The 14136-nt window shown below is 38.7% G+C and overlaps 4 protein-coding genes across 4 annotated transcripts; all 4 read right to left on the bottom strand.

Moving 5' to 3' along the window:
- Positions 1–58: 58 nt before the first annotated feature.
- Positions 59–1783, bottom strand: LOC124176645 (thioredoxin domain-containing protein 15). Its single transcript, XM_046558215.1, has 4 exons — positions 1490–1783; positions 1090–1304; positions 616–842; positions 59–543 (listed from the first exon to the last, which is right to left on the bottom strand). The coding sequence occupies exons 1-4, from the start codon at positions 1512–1514 to the stop codon at positions 189–191; spliced, it is 822 nt and encodes a 273-aa protein (XP_046414171.1). The 5' UTR covers positions 1515–1783; the 3' UTR covers positions 59–188.
- Positions 1784–2039: 256 nt separating this feature from the next.
- On the bottom strand, positions 2040–4747 carry LOC124176595 (glyoxylate reductase/hydroxypyruvate reductase-like). Its single transcript, XM_046558097.1, has 5 exons — positions 4635–4747; positions 3605–3916; positions 3213–3533; positions 2628–3085; positions 2040–2518 (listed from the first exon to the last, which is right to left on the bottom strand). The coding sequence occupies exons 2-5, from the start codon at positions 3820–3822 to the stop codon at positions 2397–2399; spliced, it is 1119 nt and encodes a 372-aa protein (XP_046414053.1). The 5' UTR covers positions 3823–3916; positions 4635–4747; the 3' UTR covers positions 2040–2396.
- On the bottom strand, positions 3949–6132 carry LOC124176637 (bifunctional methylenetetrahydrofolate dehydrogenase/cyclohydrolase, mitochondrial). The gene is made up of 5 exons (XM_046558202.1): positions 5995–6132; positions 5584–5735; positions 5304–5488; positions 4848–5216; positions 3949–4756 (listed from the first exon to the last, which is right to left on the bottom strand). The coding sequence occupies exons 2-5, from the start codon at positions 5655–5657 to the stop codon at positions 4407–4409; spliced, it is 978 nt and encodes a 325-aa protein (XP_046414158.1). The 5' UTR covers positions 5658–5735; positions 5995–6132; the 3' UTR covers positions 3949–4406.
- Positions 6133–7653: 1521 nt separating this feature from the next.
- LOC124187885 (cyclin-dependent kinase-like 4) lies at positions 7654–11243 on the bottom strand. The gene is made up of 5 exons (XM_046580070.1): positions 10954–11243; positions 10069–10263; positions 8633–8924; positions 8049–8433; positions 7654–7972 (listed from the first exon to the last, which is right to left on the bottom strand). The coding sequence occupies exons 1-5, from the start codon at positions 11119–11121 to the stop codon at positions 7654–7656; spliced, it is 1359 nt and encodes a 452-aa protein (XP_046436026.1). The 5' UTR covers positions 11122–11243.
- Between the last annotated feature and the right edge of the window lie 2893 nt (positions 11244–14136).

Raw genomic sequence — 14136 nt, 5'->3', positions numbered from 1 at the left:
TTGAAACAGCATCTGCATGCGCGAATTTTGAGAATCCAGTTTTCATAAAAAAAAAACGTTATTATAAAAATTTTTTTTTTATTTTGATATTTTTACAAATATAACGAAAGGACTGCGAAAGTTAAATTCTTCCACCTATACGAAATATGATGTATTATTCAAATTCCTAATTGAAGAGGTCTGACCTTCTAATCGGTATGCTCGTGTTGAGCGTTACTTTCCCGCCAAGTATTTTGTACTAACTCAACAAACTGACGCCACCATCGGCTTTTTGATGTAAAATACAATGAACATGCAGCTATAAACGCCCATGATAATAGCAGACAATAATCAGTCTCATTAGACGGTGTACTCGGCACAGGTCCTGCAAAATCCGCAGATGTGACATACACGGCCTCAGTCGGTTCAAGATTCGTTAAATATTTAATGAATTTAGTAAACGTGTCGACAGTGTACTCTGTGCCATTGAATTTAGACACAGGTTTTCCATTGTGAACAAGCATTAATGTGGGAACACCGACTATTCCATACTGCGTGTTGAAGCTAGAAACAAAAACATAATTATTAATGACAACCAGTAAAATTTTTTTCCATTTCTTATAATTAACACTTTACCTCTGGTATTTAATAGCATCAACGGCAACCATTTTGATATGTGGAAATATTCTGGGCATAGCATTGAAGTGAGGAGCAGCTTGACTACTGAAAACGCACCAACGAGCGTAAAAAAATACAAGTATGCAGGCACCAGGTAGCTGTTTTCCTTCCTTGGCAGTTCTAGTTTTGTTTCCTGGTCCAGGTTCAAGAATTAGTAATTCCATGAGCCTGCTAGCATTAACCATCTGGAATATTATAATTAAATTTTTCAAGCCTAAGTAGATAATTTCCCAAGTCGACTGCATATAATAAAAGAATCTTTAAAGCGTCAATGTTGAATTGATATTTCCGAAAGTTTTTTGAAACTTCTGGATGATATATCAGTTGTACCCAAGGCACACGTCGCAAACACAATAATGAACCTGGATTAGCTGCATGTGTCAAGCCTAATCAATGTTTCTGAGCCAATCGTTTTTAGAGCACATATTTTACCTCGACTGTTCCATATTCCTTATTTGATAAGCAATTGGCTTTAGTAGTATTGGGGGAAACAGTTTCGGCTGTTACGTTCGAATTAGTCTGATTATAGACTTCTTTTTGTGCCATAGGTTGTTCTGTTTCAATGGTTTCATTCGCCAATTCGATCGCGATTGTTGGAGCTTGGGATTCATTAGTCACTTCTTGTGCACTTGCAGCAGCTAATAAAACTATCAAGAGAGAAAAATTAATACTCGTTTCAAAAAATTTTGACAGTCAAAATTTTTTGCGGTATGAATTCTTAACACAAACATGATAAAGAGTTCCTGCAAAAGAGCCTGGCAATCACTGAACGATATTGTTGATTGTCAGTATTCTAAATGAATTAAAAGATTTCTAAAGAGAAAATACGTACCTAAAGTGAAGAATAATTTAAACATCTTATCGTACAGAATTATTTGTTACTTATAACCTATAAAATGTTTGTCACTTTTACGTAAAAGAAATTCACAAGTAGGTGAAACGTGAGCAGGCTTCCAAGGTCAAAAGATATCACTTTTCATTTTCAATACGACTAATGAATTAAATTATTCACGTCATTGCAACATGTTAAATATTGGTTTCTATTATATAGTTATCGCGCATATTTGACATATTATGCAGAGATACGCGAAGTGCGGGCACTTCAGTTCGCTTAACCAGCGGTTCTCAACTAGTACCGATGGCTAAGATTCTTCAAAATAACTTTAAAATATTTAGGAGTCCCCCCTGTTGTTTGCAACAAATGAAGGACGGTTAGTTTATCTCTATTATTGGCTACATATTTCTCGAAGTCAAACGTGCATTAATATTCCAAAAGGTACAAAGATTAATGAGGCTGCTCACTGTGGCGGTAGCTATACTCCAATATAAAATCCATGTTGATTTTTTAATCAAGACGGAGCGGAAGAAAAATATTACTCAAATTTACAGCCCGCAAAAGTTTCAGTTTATTCCATATATAATGTATGTATTATTATATTTATATCTTTGTTCCGCACAGCCATCTCGAGTGCATTGTCTACAGTAGTGCTCGGATACTGTCAGCGCCATTAGAAATTGCATTTATTGTTTATTCTTGTCGGATAAATTGCCAGATCTACTAGACATTTCTTACTATCGAAATTTCGTGTATTGAGTTTCATTGTGAGTATAATTTTCGCTGACGTCAATGGAAAGTATTGTATAGTAAATTAGACTGGTACTGTGTGATGTTCAAAAGTTTGATTTTCAATGTCGAACTATACCCAATCATTTATACCGAAGTCAATTGTCGCCATAAACTACAGATCGAGGGGCAATGGCATTTGTGTGTTTTCAAATACCGCCAGAATATTGAGAGCAGTAACTCTAGCCATTTCATCTCTAGTCTCACAGCTGGCACTTCCTATGTGCGGCAAAATGACTGTAACAAAAATGCGAGTTTCAATCATCTAGAAACGACGATGAAGTGGGTATACATAATTGCTAGACCAGAATGAGTAATATGTGACACCATAGGGTGAACATTTTACCGCAATTATCCAGTTTCAATAGTTCACTGTCCAGAGGTATGGGCTCAGGAGTCATGACGTCTAGACCAGCTGCCCTGATGGTGCCATTTTTGAGAGCTTCTATCAATGCAGGCTGATCTACGATCGGTCCTCGACTGGTATTGACAAAGATAGCCGTTTTCTTCATTTTCTCAAACATTTTTTTATTAAATAACCCACTTGTTTCTGGTGTCAGGGCACATGTGACTATCACAAAGTCGCTTTGTGCGACCAGATCGTCTATAGAAACTTTGCGCCCACCAAATTCTGCTGCTTCCCTTTTTTCAGTTCTACTCGTGTACAGAATTTTGGCTACGTTAAAACTCTTCAGGCATTTTGCCACTTGAGCTCCGATGCGGCCAAGCCCAACTATACCCACAGTAGCGTTACTTAATCCTGGTCCACACATCCAAGTCGGAGCCCAAGAAGTCCATTCCCCTCTGTAAATGACTTTTGTTGATAACTGAAATTTTTGCTTTGTTAATAAACAATGTTCCTCACCATTTAATCTGACAATTTGCAATTAAATGTGGCATTACTTTTAACTCAAACTTCAAAACTTAATACCTTGATATGGCTTTATTTGCCTCCAAGAGTCTTCTTGATGTTGCCAGTAATAAAGCGACTGTCAGTTCGGCAGTGGCATCGGTTAATATACCAGGAGTATATCCAACTTTAATATTTCGCTCCTTCAAAGCCTTCAGGTCTAAGTGATCAAACCCAACTGACATTGTAGCGACCACTTTGAGCTGAGGACCAGCAGCAGTCAGGATTTCTTCGTCTATTTTATCCACAAGGGTACAGAACACTCCATCTACTCCAGCAATTCTTTCCATCAACATGTTTCGTGGAATGGGTCCAGGTTTATCCCAAATAACCAGATTACATCTGTGAATGAGTAGTGTTTGACAACCTTCAATTGCAAATTATATTCAATTACATTGAAATCCTGTACTCACTTTTTTTTAAGTAGCTCTAACCCAACAGTAGGTACATCTGGTCGAGTAACAAGGACTTTTGGCGGCTTATTTGCTGCAACAGATTCTGAAGTAGAAGACATTGATAACCTAAGATGTTTCGAACGAATCTTGTCTGAGTTGATCAGGTTTTGTTCAACCTGAAGCAATCGTTTTGCCAGGAATAAAGGTGATGTTGATCTTCGAATCAAGGACACCATTCTGTACTTGCCACTTGATTTGAAGAGTAGGGTAATGACCTCGAGATAACGTTTGAACCAGGGGTTCTCAGGCGTTTCAGCAGCTGCTGTCAGTCTTAAATGGGAAAAGTAGAGGAATTTGTGTAAATATTTTTTCTAATGCTTTAAAATGTTTATGCAATACTAGAATCAACAATACTGTAAATAAACGTAAAAATAAATACAGGTGTGTAAATAGTGCATACTGTTGGAGAAGTTTTTAGGATGACAATAAATATACCAATTTAATTCTAAACAATCACCCAGCTTATGCTAAAATAATGTAAGAATTCGTAAATTGGCTCGCATTGCTTGTTAAAATAATGTCACTTACAATAAAAAATTATAGCAATTATAATTATTATTCCCTTATAATCTGCTCATTGTTTTAATACCTAGAAAGAATACTTAAGAAAATTTGATAACTTAATCGACCAGCAATCAGTAATGCTGTTGAAACAGTTATCAAATTGTAATACGCTTTACAAAGTTTACAAAAGTTGCAAACTTATCTTTAGATTTACACTACTTAAGCATCAGAAGGTATTAGATAATTTGCAATGTTATCATTTATTTTGTTGATTACGCTTAGCTGCAAAAAGAGTATTTTGCATTAAAATAGCTACAGTCATTGGTCCAACTCCGCCAGGCACAGGTGTAATGTGCCCGGCCACTTGTTTCACTCCATCAAAATCAACATCTCCAGTCAGTTTGAACTTCCCTCGTGCATCTTTGACCCTAGTTATCCCTACGTCTATTACACATGCTCCAGGTTTAACCATATCTTTAGTTACCAAGCCGGGTACACCTGCAGCTGCTACCAACACATCAGCTAAGATGGTAAATTTCTTCAACTCTACATGCGACGTGTGCCGATGGCAAATTGTCGTCGTCATATCTAAAGCACCTGTTTCACCTGAAATAAGACGCATCAAATGTCGTGAGATTATCAGGAAAGATTTCAAGTTATGAATAATTTGTATAAGTTTGGTAGAAGTTTAGAATACCATTGCCATCGGCATGAAGAAGCAAGGCTATCGGTAATCCTACGTGTTTAGATCTTCCTATGACAACAGCGTTCTTTCCAAATGTTTCTACTTTGGTTCTGATTATTAATTCCTTTACACCTAAAGCTGTTGCTGGTACAATTCCCTTTTTATCAGAACTCAAATTCCCTATATTCTCGGAGTGAAATCCATCAACGTCCTTAGAAGGTGTCACAGCGTGACAAATTTCTTTCTCATTTATCCCCTTTGGTAAAGGTAATTGTACCAACACACCATCCACCAATGGATCGACATTGTACAATTGAATTCTTTCTATCAAAGCAGCTTGCGCTACATCATATGGACACAATATAGTTTCACTATCGATTCCTGAAACAAATTCAACATATGTTTCACATTCTTTAAGTAAAAATGTAGTTGATGTTAACAATACTACATGAATCTGTTTGTACATACCGACTGATTTTGCCGCTTTCATTTTATTGTTGACATAAGTTGTACTGGCAGGATCTTCTCCGACGAGTAACGCGACTAATTTAGGTCTTCTCATGCCAGATTGTACCCAAGAATCAACAGACTGTTTAACTTCCTGTAAAATTTCACCAGCTATCTTTTTACCATCTATCAACTTAGCTTCTTGTCTGAAAATAAAAATAAATTAGTAACATAAACCAAATACTCAATATCAATTGCATTGTATCATTCGTAATATATTTATACCTGAACCCATACATACAGTATTTTAGAAGTATGAAAATTTCGGTCGGCATTTGATGGTTTTATCAGTGATAATATCCAACGTTTCCACATTCTAGTTCCGCAATATTTCAATTGATAAACCGTGAAGCTTCTACCAGCTGTAAGATGCGGAGCCTTTCGATCTGCTGACTGTAATATAATATTAAATAATATGTGAAATTCTACGAAATATTCTAAATGTATTATGACCGAACAGCATACTATGTACACGTATGTAACAATAGGAACAACATTAACACTGAGCATACGTGCCATATAATTGTATGAGCACGGTAGTGATATTGCAAGCTATAGTAAACACGAAACATTTGATATAACCATTCCATAGAACGTGCAACGAAGGTTCTAACTGTTGGAAAAGAAGAGCCGGAAAAGAAATTTTTCTCACCTCTGTCAAAGCGCAGCTATGTTTTGGCGTGGAATATTACAAGACCGGTTTGCCTGCGTGGTACGCAATTCATATTTTCTGCATTTTTGCGCTCGAGAGTGGTGAGTGCAGTTCGAGCAGAGATCCGGAGCAGATTCAAAAATGGAAATAGATGCTGGTTGAATTAGCTGCCACAAGGGGCGCTACCGACGACGCAGTCGTTATTTGAATCGTTTAATCGATACGATTGAAAACAGGGAAAGTAAAATATTATGTGCATGCCATTTACGGGACGGAACGAATTAAAATTGTACTATTACAATAACAATAAAGTCCGACTCGAGTTGTTTATAGAAGTGCTAAAAATGTAAATCATTCACCGTGATTATTGATCCCTCGGATTTTCCTTGTGCCAAGCTGCGATTTACCTACATATATCAGTTCATATTTTTACGCATTTTTTACTTGCGTAATTTTTTTCGCCAACGAATCGAGGCGCGGCAATGGATATAAAAACGCTATGGGGAGTTTAAGGACATAAAACTTATATACCATCGAGAATACATATCTTACGTTATGGTACTTCGAACATATTCACATCGATTTTTTCCAGCATTGTTTCTCCGACGCATACATACCTCTGGGCATAAAATTATAATAAAAGTTTAATTTATGTATAGTACAGACATGTATTTATTATCCTAGTTCATTCAGTCTATCGTTCGTTGATTTACATAATGTAAGTATAGGGTTTCATTATATAACTTTCTTCTTTTCTTTTCTTTCCTTTTATACAAATCATACACGCGTGTGCAAGGTTTGCTACGGTGATATGCTTATTTTCAATTTATACTCCTTATGATTCACAATGTAATCCATTAGTTGGGTCGACATCAACCCATTAATTTTTATTAATTGTTTGTTGGTTTTTCACGAGTCACGTCTAAGCGCAGAGAATACTTATGAATTGATCTCCACAGAGTATGTAAAACGTGTTTGATCACGTAGAATGAAAAAGAGAAAGTAAAATGAACAAATAATAAACGTGCATGATATTACCGAATTTTTTACGAGAATGTGATTTTCATATAAAAAAAAAAAAAAGACTTCTTAACGGGGGAAGAATTATGCGGGTCAGTTTACGAAAAAAATTTGATATAGGTATCTTTCTCTGATGATAATATCTGCACAGATAAAATTATTAACACCATCTTGCAGACCTTACCGAGCACGGAGAGGGTAACAAAGAAATGAAGTAGACGCATTGGTTCGATATCATTCACAGGTCCATTAATCCGGGCATTAGCTATGATGAATTTTGCCTCAACTAATACACAAAATAACTAAACCAAGCACTACGGGGATCATTCCGAGGGCAAGAATTTCACTTGAGCACCATTCCTGTCCAAGTTTTTGGTAACTGTAGGTATGGGAATATCATTTCACGGGGATATTTTTCGCTCGTAGAGCTACGACCTTCGCGGAAACTATTTGCATCTATAATTGGACGCATTCGTAGAAAAAAATCTCCGTGCAAATGATGATTATCCAACATACGACAGCTGTTTAGCTTATACATCAAGGCTGCAGCAATATATCGTACTCTGCGCAAGTATATAAATGTAGATGCAAATTATAAAATCTAAAATTGCATAATGTAGCGAGGTCGATGACGCGCGATCAGCGGTCCACGTGCGGCAGATCGACCCTCTTCCTCTTCGTGTTTTCTTTCGCATGGCTGGACTCCCTTGAGGCCAGAGCGGGTAAGGAGCATCCTTTGGTACCCGGAACAAGTATGCCCCGATGTTCAAGGCGTCTTATGTAAGTCGTATTTGGGACGACGGAAACGGGCCCGAAATAGCAGGGCTCTCTGGCCCTGTTCACGGCGAGAAGAGGCGGCCTTTCGATCGACGCCACGGACTCACGAGCTCGTTCAATTTCTGGCTGACACATGTTCGTGTTGCAAGTGCCTCCGCCTCGGATCAAGGTCATCTGCCAGCTAAAGAAGAATCGAAAATGCACCATGTGAGACGCAGAGAGCTTATACTCCAAGCCAAAAAGTCAGTGAATCATACCTCCCGGTGCTGCTGTGACAAGTTCTGGCTGGTCTCTCAGGGGGCAACTGGGCTGTCACTCTTCGGGATTCCAACCGTTGCTGAGTAAGGGGACAATCCATTATCTCCTTAGCTATAATTTCCTTAAGATCGACTAAAAAACGCTCGGCAAAAGAGTCCTGAGTGAATATAGGATGGTCCAGCAGTGTCGCACAAGTCGGACGCATGTCGGGGTCCATTCTTAGACACTGAGACAGGAAGTCTATCGTCGTCGATGGCCAAGACGGAAAAATTGAACGTAGTGATCGGATGTTCCCCATCGTACAGATGTCTGTAGCTACTCGTCTCATTCCACGCATATTGTTATTCCTCACCATCATCGTTTGGTGCTTCTGACAAAGATTACCTGCACAAAATATCCAACGAATGGTGAGAAAATTGATCTTGGGATGAGGAGACGCGTATATAATTTTGTCAATAAGGGTGAAAATTAATCCAGACAAGTGTGTATAATACCATTCTATTTTGAAACTTCAGAGGCGAATCATAAACTAAACAATAGTAGATTACATCAGATTTAACTTGACCAGTTTGTACTTGCTCACCCAAAAGTTTCATGATCTGATAGAGCTGATCGATGTCGCTATCCCCTGGGAATAAGGGGTCCCCGTTGACGGCCTCGGCGTAGAGGCATCCGACGGCCCAAACATCGACTCTCTTGCCGTAGTGGGAATCCCCTACCAGAAGTTCGGGGGCCCGGTACCACCTTGTCGCGACGTAATCCGTGCAGGACTCATTCGGTCCGGGTGACATTCGGGCAAAGCCAAAATCGCACAGCTTGACAATGCCGTTTGGAGACACGAGGACGTTCTCAGGTTTCACGTCTCGGTGCATAATCTGGCGTATAATTTTTAAATAAAATGGGAAGACGATTCGATCAAAGATTTTCTCAAGGTATATTACGCATACTTTAAAGATATATTACAGGGTCGTGATTGAATTATAAATTATGGAAGATATACGGAAATGAATTATGCTAGTTACGTAGATGACTTTATCATAATCCTACCCAATTTTCTAGGCTTCAATACTGCAATTCAATAGAAACTGGAAGTAAACGTGCATGATTCTATTTCACAGATACAGAGTTTATTGGACGATGGTTTCTTCGCGGTATCATTCGACTGCGGTGTAGAAAGTACAATCGAGCGTTATGAAAACTTATGAAGATCCGCACAGCCATTATCGACGTACCGTCGACTGTATGACATAATGTGTTTTCAAGGAACAGCTCTTCCAAGCATTTCTGTATCACTCGGCCACAAGGGGGCCTTTATACCCGCTTCTGGTACATACGTTGATGCTATTGAGCGAGATAAGCCCACATATCCGTCCTACAGCATCAAGCTGAGCATAAAACCATCTATGGCGCGACTAACGTGCAGTTGGAATATATAACAAACCCCATACGTTAACCAGCTTAGTGAGATCTAACATGAAAACATCTTAACGCGCGTTAACTTGAGCGCGTCTGTCTAATTGCGTGGGATGAAAATGCAGACCAAGCTACAGTCGAACATGTTACAAATAAAAGTATATTTATTTAAATAATCCCACCGATTTTCCATACTAGTGGTTAATGATATATATAGAATATCTACGCAATCATTCAACATATTAATTTGCTATTGAGATATGCTGTATGTGCAAGAGTAACAAAATGCTACAAAAATTGAATCATCAGCCTCAATCGTCACGTTTACAATTCTGGAAGATTACGCATAGGTTTGGGTATCTAATATTGAACACATTGAGAAAAAAAAAGAAATGCTTTAAAAAATTTCACGCATACAAAGTACCATTCTTGACGAAGACTAAGTACCTAGCTGAGAATTTCTTGGTCTTTTTTATTTTTCAAGTAATAAAAAGCCACGTGTTTGGGTGCCTGACAAATCTAGAACATCTGTGCGGCTCTCACTTGATTATTTTCACGCCCGGCTATGCGACGATCTTACATAACGAAGTGGCGTTCGAAACTTACATGGTTCGTGTGACAGTAATTCAGCCCTCGAAGAACTTGAAATATATGACGACGAGAAACATCTATTCCAAGGCCGGTTCCGACTGCCTCTAATTCGTCGAGTAATGTGTGGTCCAGGTATTCGAAAACTAGGTAAAACCGTTTGCGTCGACGAAATACCTCGATCATATTCACTAGATTTTCATGCCGCAATTTCTGTTGGGTTGACAGAAAAATTAGTATTCTATTCTGATGGCTGCGTCCTGCTGTAATATTCGACTATTAACCGCGAAGATAACTAATATTACAGTGACCGCTTAGTTATTATTGCAGATGCTATAGCTGCGGTATTACAAGTCACAATCGAATTACAGGCAGCGAGCTTTTTACTACTTGGCATAATTCTGGAAGTTTTACGGCCACATAACCGATATATCCTTCTTTCAAGTGTCCTATATAGGATGGAAGAAATTTGAGGTCGTGAAGTATACGTGGAAAGCCAAATTTAACAGTTTGCAATACTGTTGGAATTCATTTTTCACAAAAATATCAGGAAAGCGGAGGTGAGGAAAGCGAGTTGGCTTCCGTTTCAGAGCATAAACCACTCAAATTTCGCATTATATTGGGGGCAGTTATTACAAAACGGTAACTTTGTCCTGAAACTACCACTGATGTACAGACATATCTTATATCTTTGCACATGCATAGCGTAAAATTCGAATGAATTTCAACTGTTAGTCTGTATCCGTCCTTCCCGGGTAAAAAATAAAGGTTATATGGAAATATACAAGTAGTTGGCAAAGTGGTTTTACTGTAAATTGTATTACAGATGAAAAGTCTCGTTTTCGACGTCGAGTTGTATTTTGAAAATAAATGAATTATATGAATTATAAACTGCACAGTTACCTTAAGCATACGAATTTCTCGAAGTGCCATTTTACGAACGTGAATATCCTCTTCAGTCTCGAGGAATTTCTTTATCGCCACAATCTGTCCCGTGTCCCGATGTCTGCATTTCATGACAACGCCGTAACTTCCCTCGCCGACAACTTCCAAGCTCTCATACTTTTCCATATCGCTGGTAATCCGTGTTGAAACGGTCAGTGATTTTTTAATTAAACATATCTAGCGATAAGAATTTTTCGTCGATGATGCAGTTAAAATAATGATTTTGGTTTTTACAAAATCTGCACGTTTTCATCTACCGATCCGTAAGGGTCATTATAAGTTCTCGTTGCGTATTTTGAAGGGAGTTACATTTTCAAACTACCTATAATAGTATAATTACTTTACTCGCTACATCTTCACATACACAGAGAATAAACTTGAAATTTTCGTTGATCACACACCTTCCGAAACTTAATCGTCAGAGATGAAAAAATTGAAACCAAAATCGCGCGGCAAGAACTCCTTTTCAATGTTCTCTTTAATCACCTCCATCCCCGAGTGCTGTTCACCAAGTTGTACGGAGTCGTAATTCCTGTTGAACACGAACACTAACCGCTCCTCATCCTCATATACGGCAGGGTTGACACATGTTTATCGGAACGTGAGCACTTGCCTCAAAGTTCCAAGGTCACACGCCACCTTCATGCGTTTGGATTCAATTTTGCACGTGACACGTTTCTGAGATAATTTTCAACTCAACTTTTCGCATGGTCTGTAACACACCCTGATCGGTATACGTATTAATTGTCACAACACCGTCAAGGGCCAAACAGCAAATATACTTTCTGGTTCGTCTTCCAAGGTCACCAATTAGGGTCAAAGGATGAAGGTCAGTTTCGCCCCGGTCCACTGGCCGGAGATACACGCGATCACACGTGATTTAACGCTTTCCCCTGATTTAATCCGGGGATGAACTTCGCTGATGCGATCAGGGTGCACCTTCGTCCGCCGCGGAATAACAGGCGAGTTGGATTCAGGCGCACGTCACCAAAATAAATTTATCGATTGTAAACAGGTTAGTTAGACTGTGAGGAACGAGGGAGGCGGGGGTCGTCAAGCTTACTCCGTTCATGTTGGCCCGCGATGACAAATGCCATGCGATAACTTTCATCGATAACTATTGATCCTGCCGTTAATTGTAAATGGTTTCCTAGCTCTTTGGCTGCCTCGGCCGACCCCGCAAAGAGAAACCAGAACCAAAGGAATGTGAGACGGAAGTGAAAATTCTTGTCGAGATGATTCCTGTGATGCATGTAATCTTCTCTGCATTCTCAATAGTCACACAATAGTTTGAATTGACTGATATCTAGAGCATAACGATCGTTAGTTAATTACTGCTTTTTAAAAAACTTCAAATTTGTCTATATTGTCAATTTGTGCCGACTTATGGAATGATGATTAATCCAGACTGTGATATGTGTACAGTTGATAGAGTACGATACAAATTACGTAAAATAATTTTCCCGTTCCATCAGCAATGAAGTTTTCAAGTATTCGAACAACTTTTACCTTGAGGGCCCGACTTTTGCCACCCTACCAATTATATCCGTAATAACTGCGAATTTATTCCCAGTGCCTAGTAAAAGAGGGGATGAATGTTCAGTAAATGCGGTCGCAGAGAAAGGTTGTACCAAGAGTCTTCAGTCCACCGACTGACACAAAAATTAGTCACGACCTACGACTATATGTGGTTAAATCCTTTGACTAATACCATTATTTCTTATAGCTGTATAAAATATAAACCATTTGCCCTAATTTTAAGGTCTACAAAATTTCGGCTCATTGTTTTCACAAGCTGTAATATGGATTCATTTTCAACTTTAATCTACTGTAATCATTTTAAACATGCATTAATTTTGATAGATCAGCCATTGGTCTAAAATTTTTAGACGACAACATTTTTCCTCGCATCAGTTTCGATCATCGTATTGATTATACGGTATGTAATTAGTGGAACTAAAAGAGTTTTTTTACCGCACCATTAATCAATGCCCAGAAAATGGGCTCGGATATTATTAGCACGGGTTCATTGACTGTCATTGTATGACGTAACAATCAGTACCTTTTGTATATATTTCCGCCACTTCCAGCAAACTGCGATGTGAATACACCGGCAAAATGATTTTGCCGTCGATCGTTCGATCCAATATCCTTGACCTTCTAGCTGTGAAAATAAATTCTTTTGATATATATTCATCACATACGTATCTGCATTATACCAACATCTAGATACGCATACTCGGGCTTGTGCCCCTATTGAATCAGTCAATCTGTGTTTATTTTAAATCTAAGTTTTAAAAAACCGATTAGTCATCCAGGCATACGTAACGTAGGATAAACCGAATGGTAAAATTTCTTTTAACCACAGTGGCACCGATAATTGTGATATTAACGGCAATAATAGTGCGAGAGAAATACATGGAAGAAAAAATGATTGCGTTTGAAAATTGCGTTTGCATCGCAATATGTAAACAATTAATCAAGTTCAATTGAATGGTTGGTGCATCAGTATGGTTGAAGCAGTTACTTTAAAATATAGGTAAGTAGCTCTTCATTCCTATTAACTGTAATTTATTGTTTCTATCAACAGATGATAAAACTGAGTAAACGGTTCCAGTTGTAGTCCTGACCGAGGACAAACATTCCCAGTGTAGGAGTCACATGTGTAATTCCAGCGTAGTCAGTGTAACATCCTACGGAGTTCTGACATTTGGGACCCACCAGATTCTGTAAGCAGACGAGGAAAACATCTGGATGTGCAACAGAGTTGATTTCGAGTCAGTAGGATGAGTCGGGTTCGCGCACTATGGAAATGGGGAACTCCGTCTGTGCAAGCGACGTCAGATCCGTTGAACGGGGCAAAAGATCTGCGACGGTATGCTTGTCGGAGAGCAGGCACTGAAATAGACGCACCACATGGCGGAGATCTTTGCTCGCTCTCATACTGAAGCTTTAAGCTACAGTCTACCCGTGACAAAAAAATTCCCGGGTATAATATGGTCGTTCATTCGGTTAGAGCGTGAGAGGATTTTAACCCGTATGCAGTCCCTCTTTATCCTGTTCCTTCTTTTTTTTTTATCAGTCCCAATTATCCCAAATTTATCACGATTGTCGTATTCCGATGAGACATTCTCTGCGAAA

The sequence above is a fragment of the Neodiprion fabricii genome, chromosome 1, assembly GCF_021155785.1.
Source record: "Neodiprion fabricii isolate iyNeoFabr1 chromosome 1, iyNeoFabr1.1, whole genome shotgun sequence".
In the NCBI taxonomy this organism is placed as follows: Eukaryota; Metazoa; Arthropoda; class Insecta; order Hymenoptera; family Diprionidae; genus Neodiprion; species Neodiprion fabricii.
This window is presented reverse-complemented; position numbering and strand designations above follow the sequence as displayed.

Bases quoted from the DNA above. Each gene is read 5' to 3' on its own strand.
- LOC124176595 (XM_046558097.1), bottom strand. From the start codon at position 3,822: ATGGTGTCCTTGATTCGAAGATCAACATCACCTTTATTCCTGGCAAAA. The intron at 3,534-3,604 runs GTGAGTACAGGA...ACTCATTCACAG, and splicing joins TTAGAGCTACTTAAAAAAAA to ATGTAATCTGGTTATTTGGG. The intron at 3,086-3,212 runs GTATTAAGTTTT...AGTCATTTACAG, and splicing joins GCAAATAAAGCCATATCAAG to AGGGGAATGGACTTCTTGGG.
- LOC124176637 (XM_046558202.1), bottom strand. From the start codon at position 5,657: ATGTGGAAACGTTGGATATTATCACTGATAAAACCATCAAATGCCGAC. The intron at 5,217-5,303 runs GTATGTACAAAC...AATTTGTTTCAG, and splicing joins GAAAGCGGCAAAATCAGTCG to GAATCGATAGTGAAACTATA. The intron at 4,757-4,847 runs GTATTCTAAACT...GTCTTATTTCAG, and splicing joins TCTTCATGCCGATGGCAATG to GTGAAACAGGTGCTTTAGAT.
- LOC124176645 (XM_046558215.1), bottom strand. From the start codon at position 1,514: ATGTTTAAATTATTCTTCACTTTAG. The intron at 1,305-1,489 runs GTACGTATTTTC...CTCTCTTGATAG, and splicing joins TAAATTATTCTTCACTTTAG to TTTTATTAGCTGCTGCAAGT. The intron at 544-615 runs GTAAAGTGTTAA...TTTTGTTTCTAG, and splicing joins GATGCTATTAAATACCAGAG to CTTCAACACGCAGTATGGAA.
- LOC124187885 (XM_046580070.1), bottom strand. From the start codon at position 11,121: ATGGAAAAGTATGAGAGCTTGGAAGTTGTCGGCGAGGGAAGTTACGGC. The intron at 10,264-10,953 runs GTAACTGTGCAG...TCAACCCAACAG, and splicing joins GAGAAATTCGTATGCTTAAG to AAATTGCGGCATGAAAATCT. The intron at 7,973-8,048 runs GTATGATTCACT...ATTCTTCTTTAG, and splicing joins TGTCACAGCAGCACCGGGAG to CTGGCAGATGACCTTGATCC.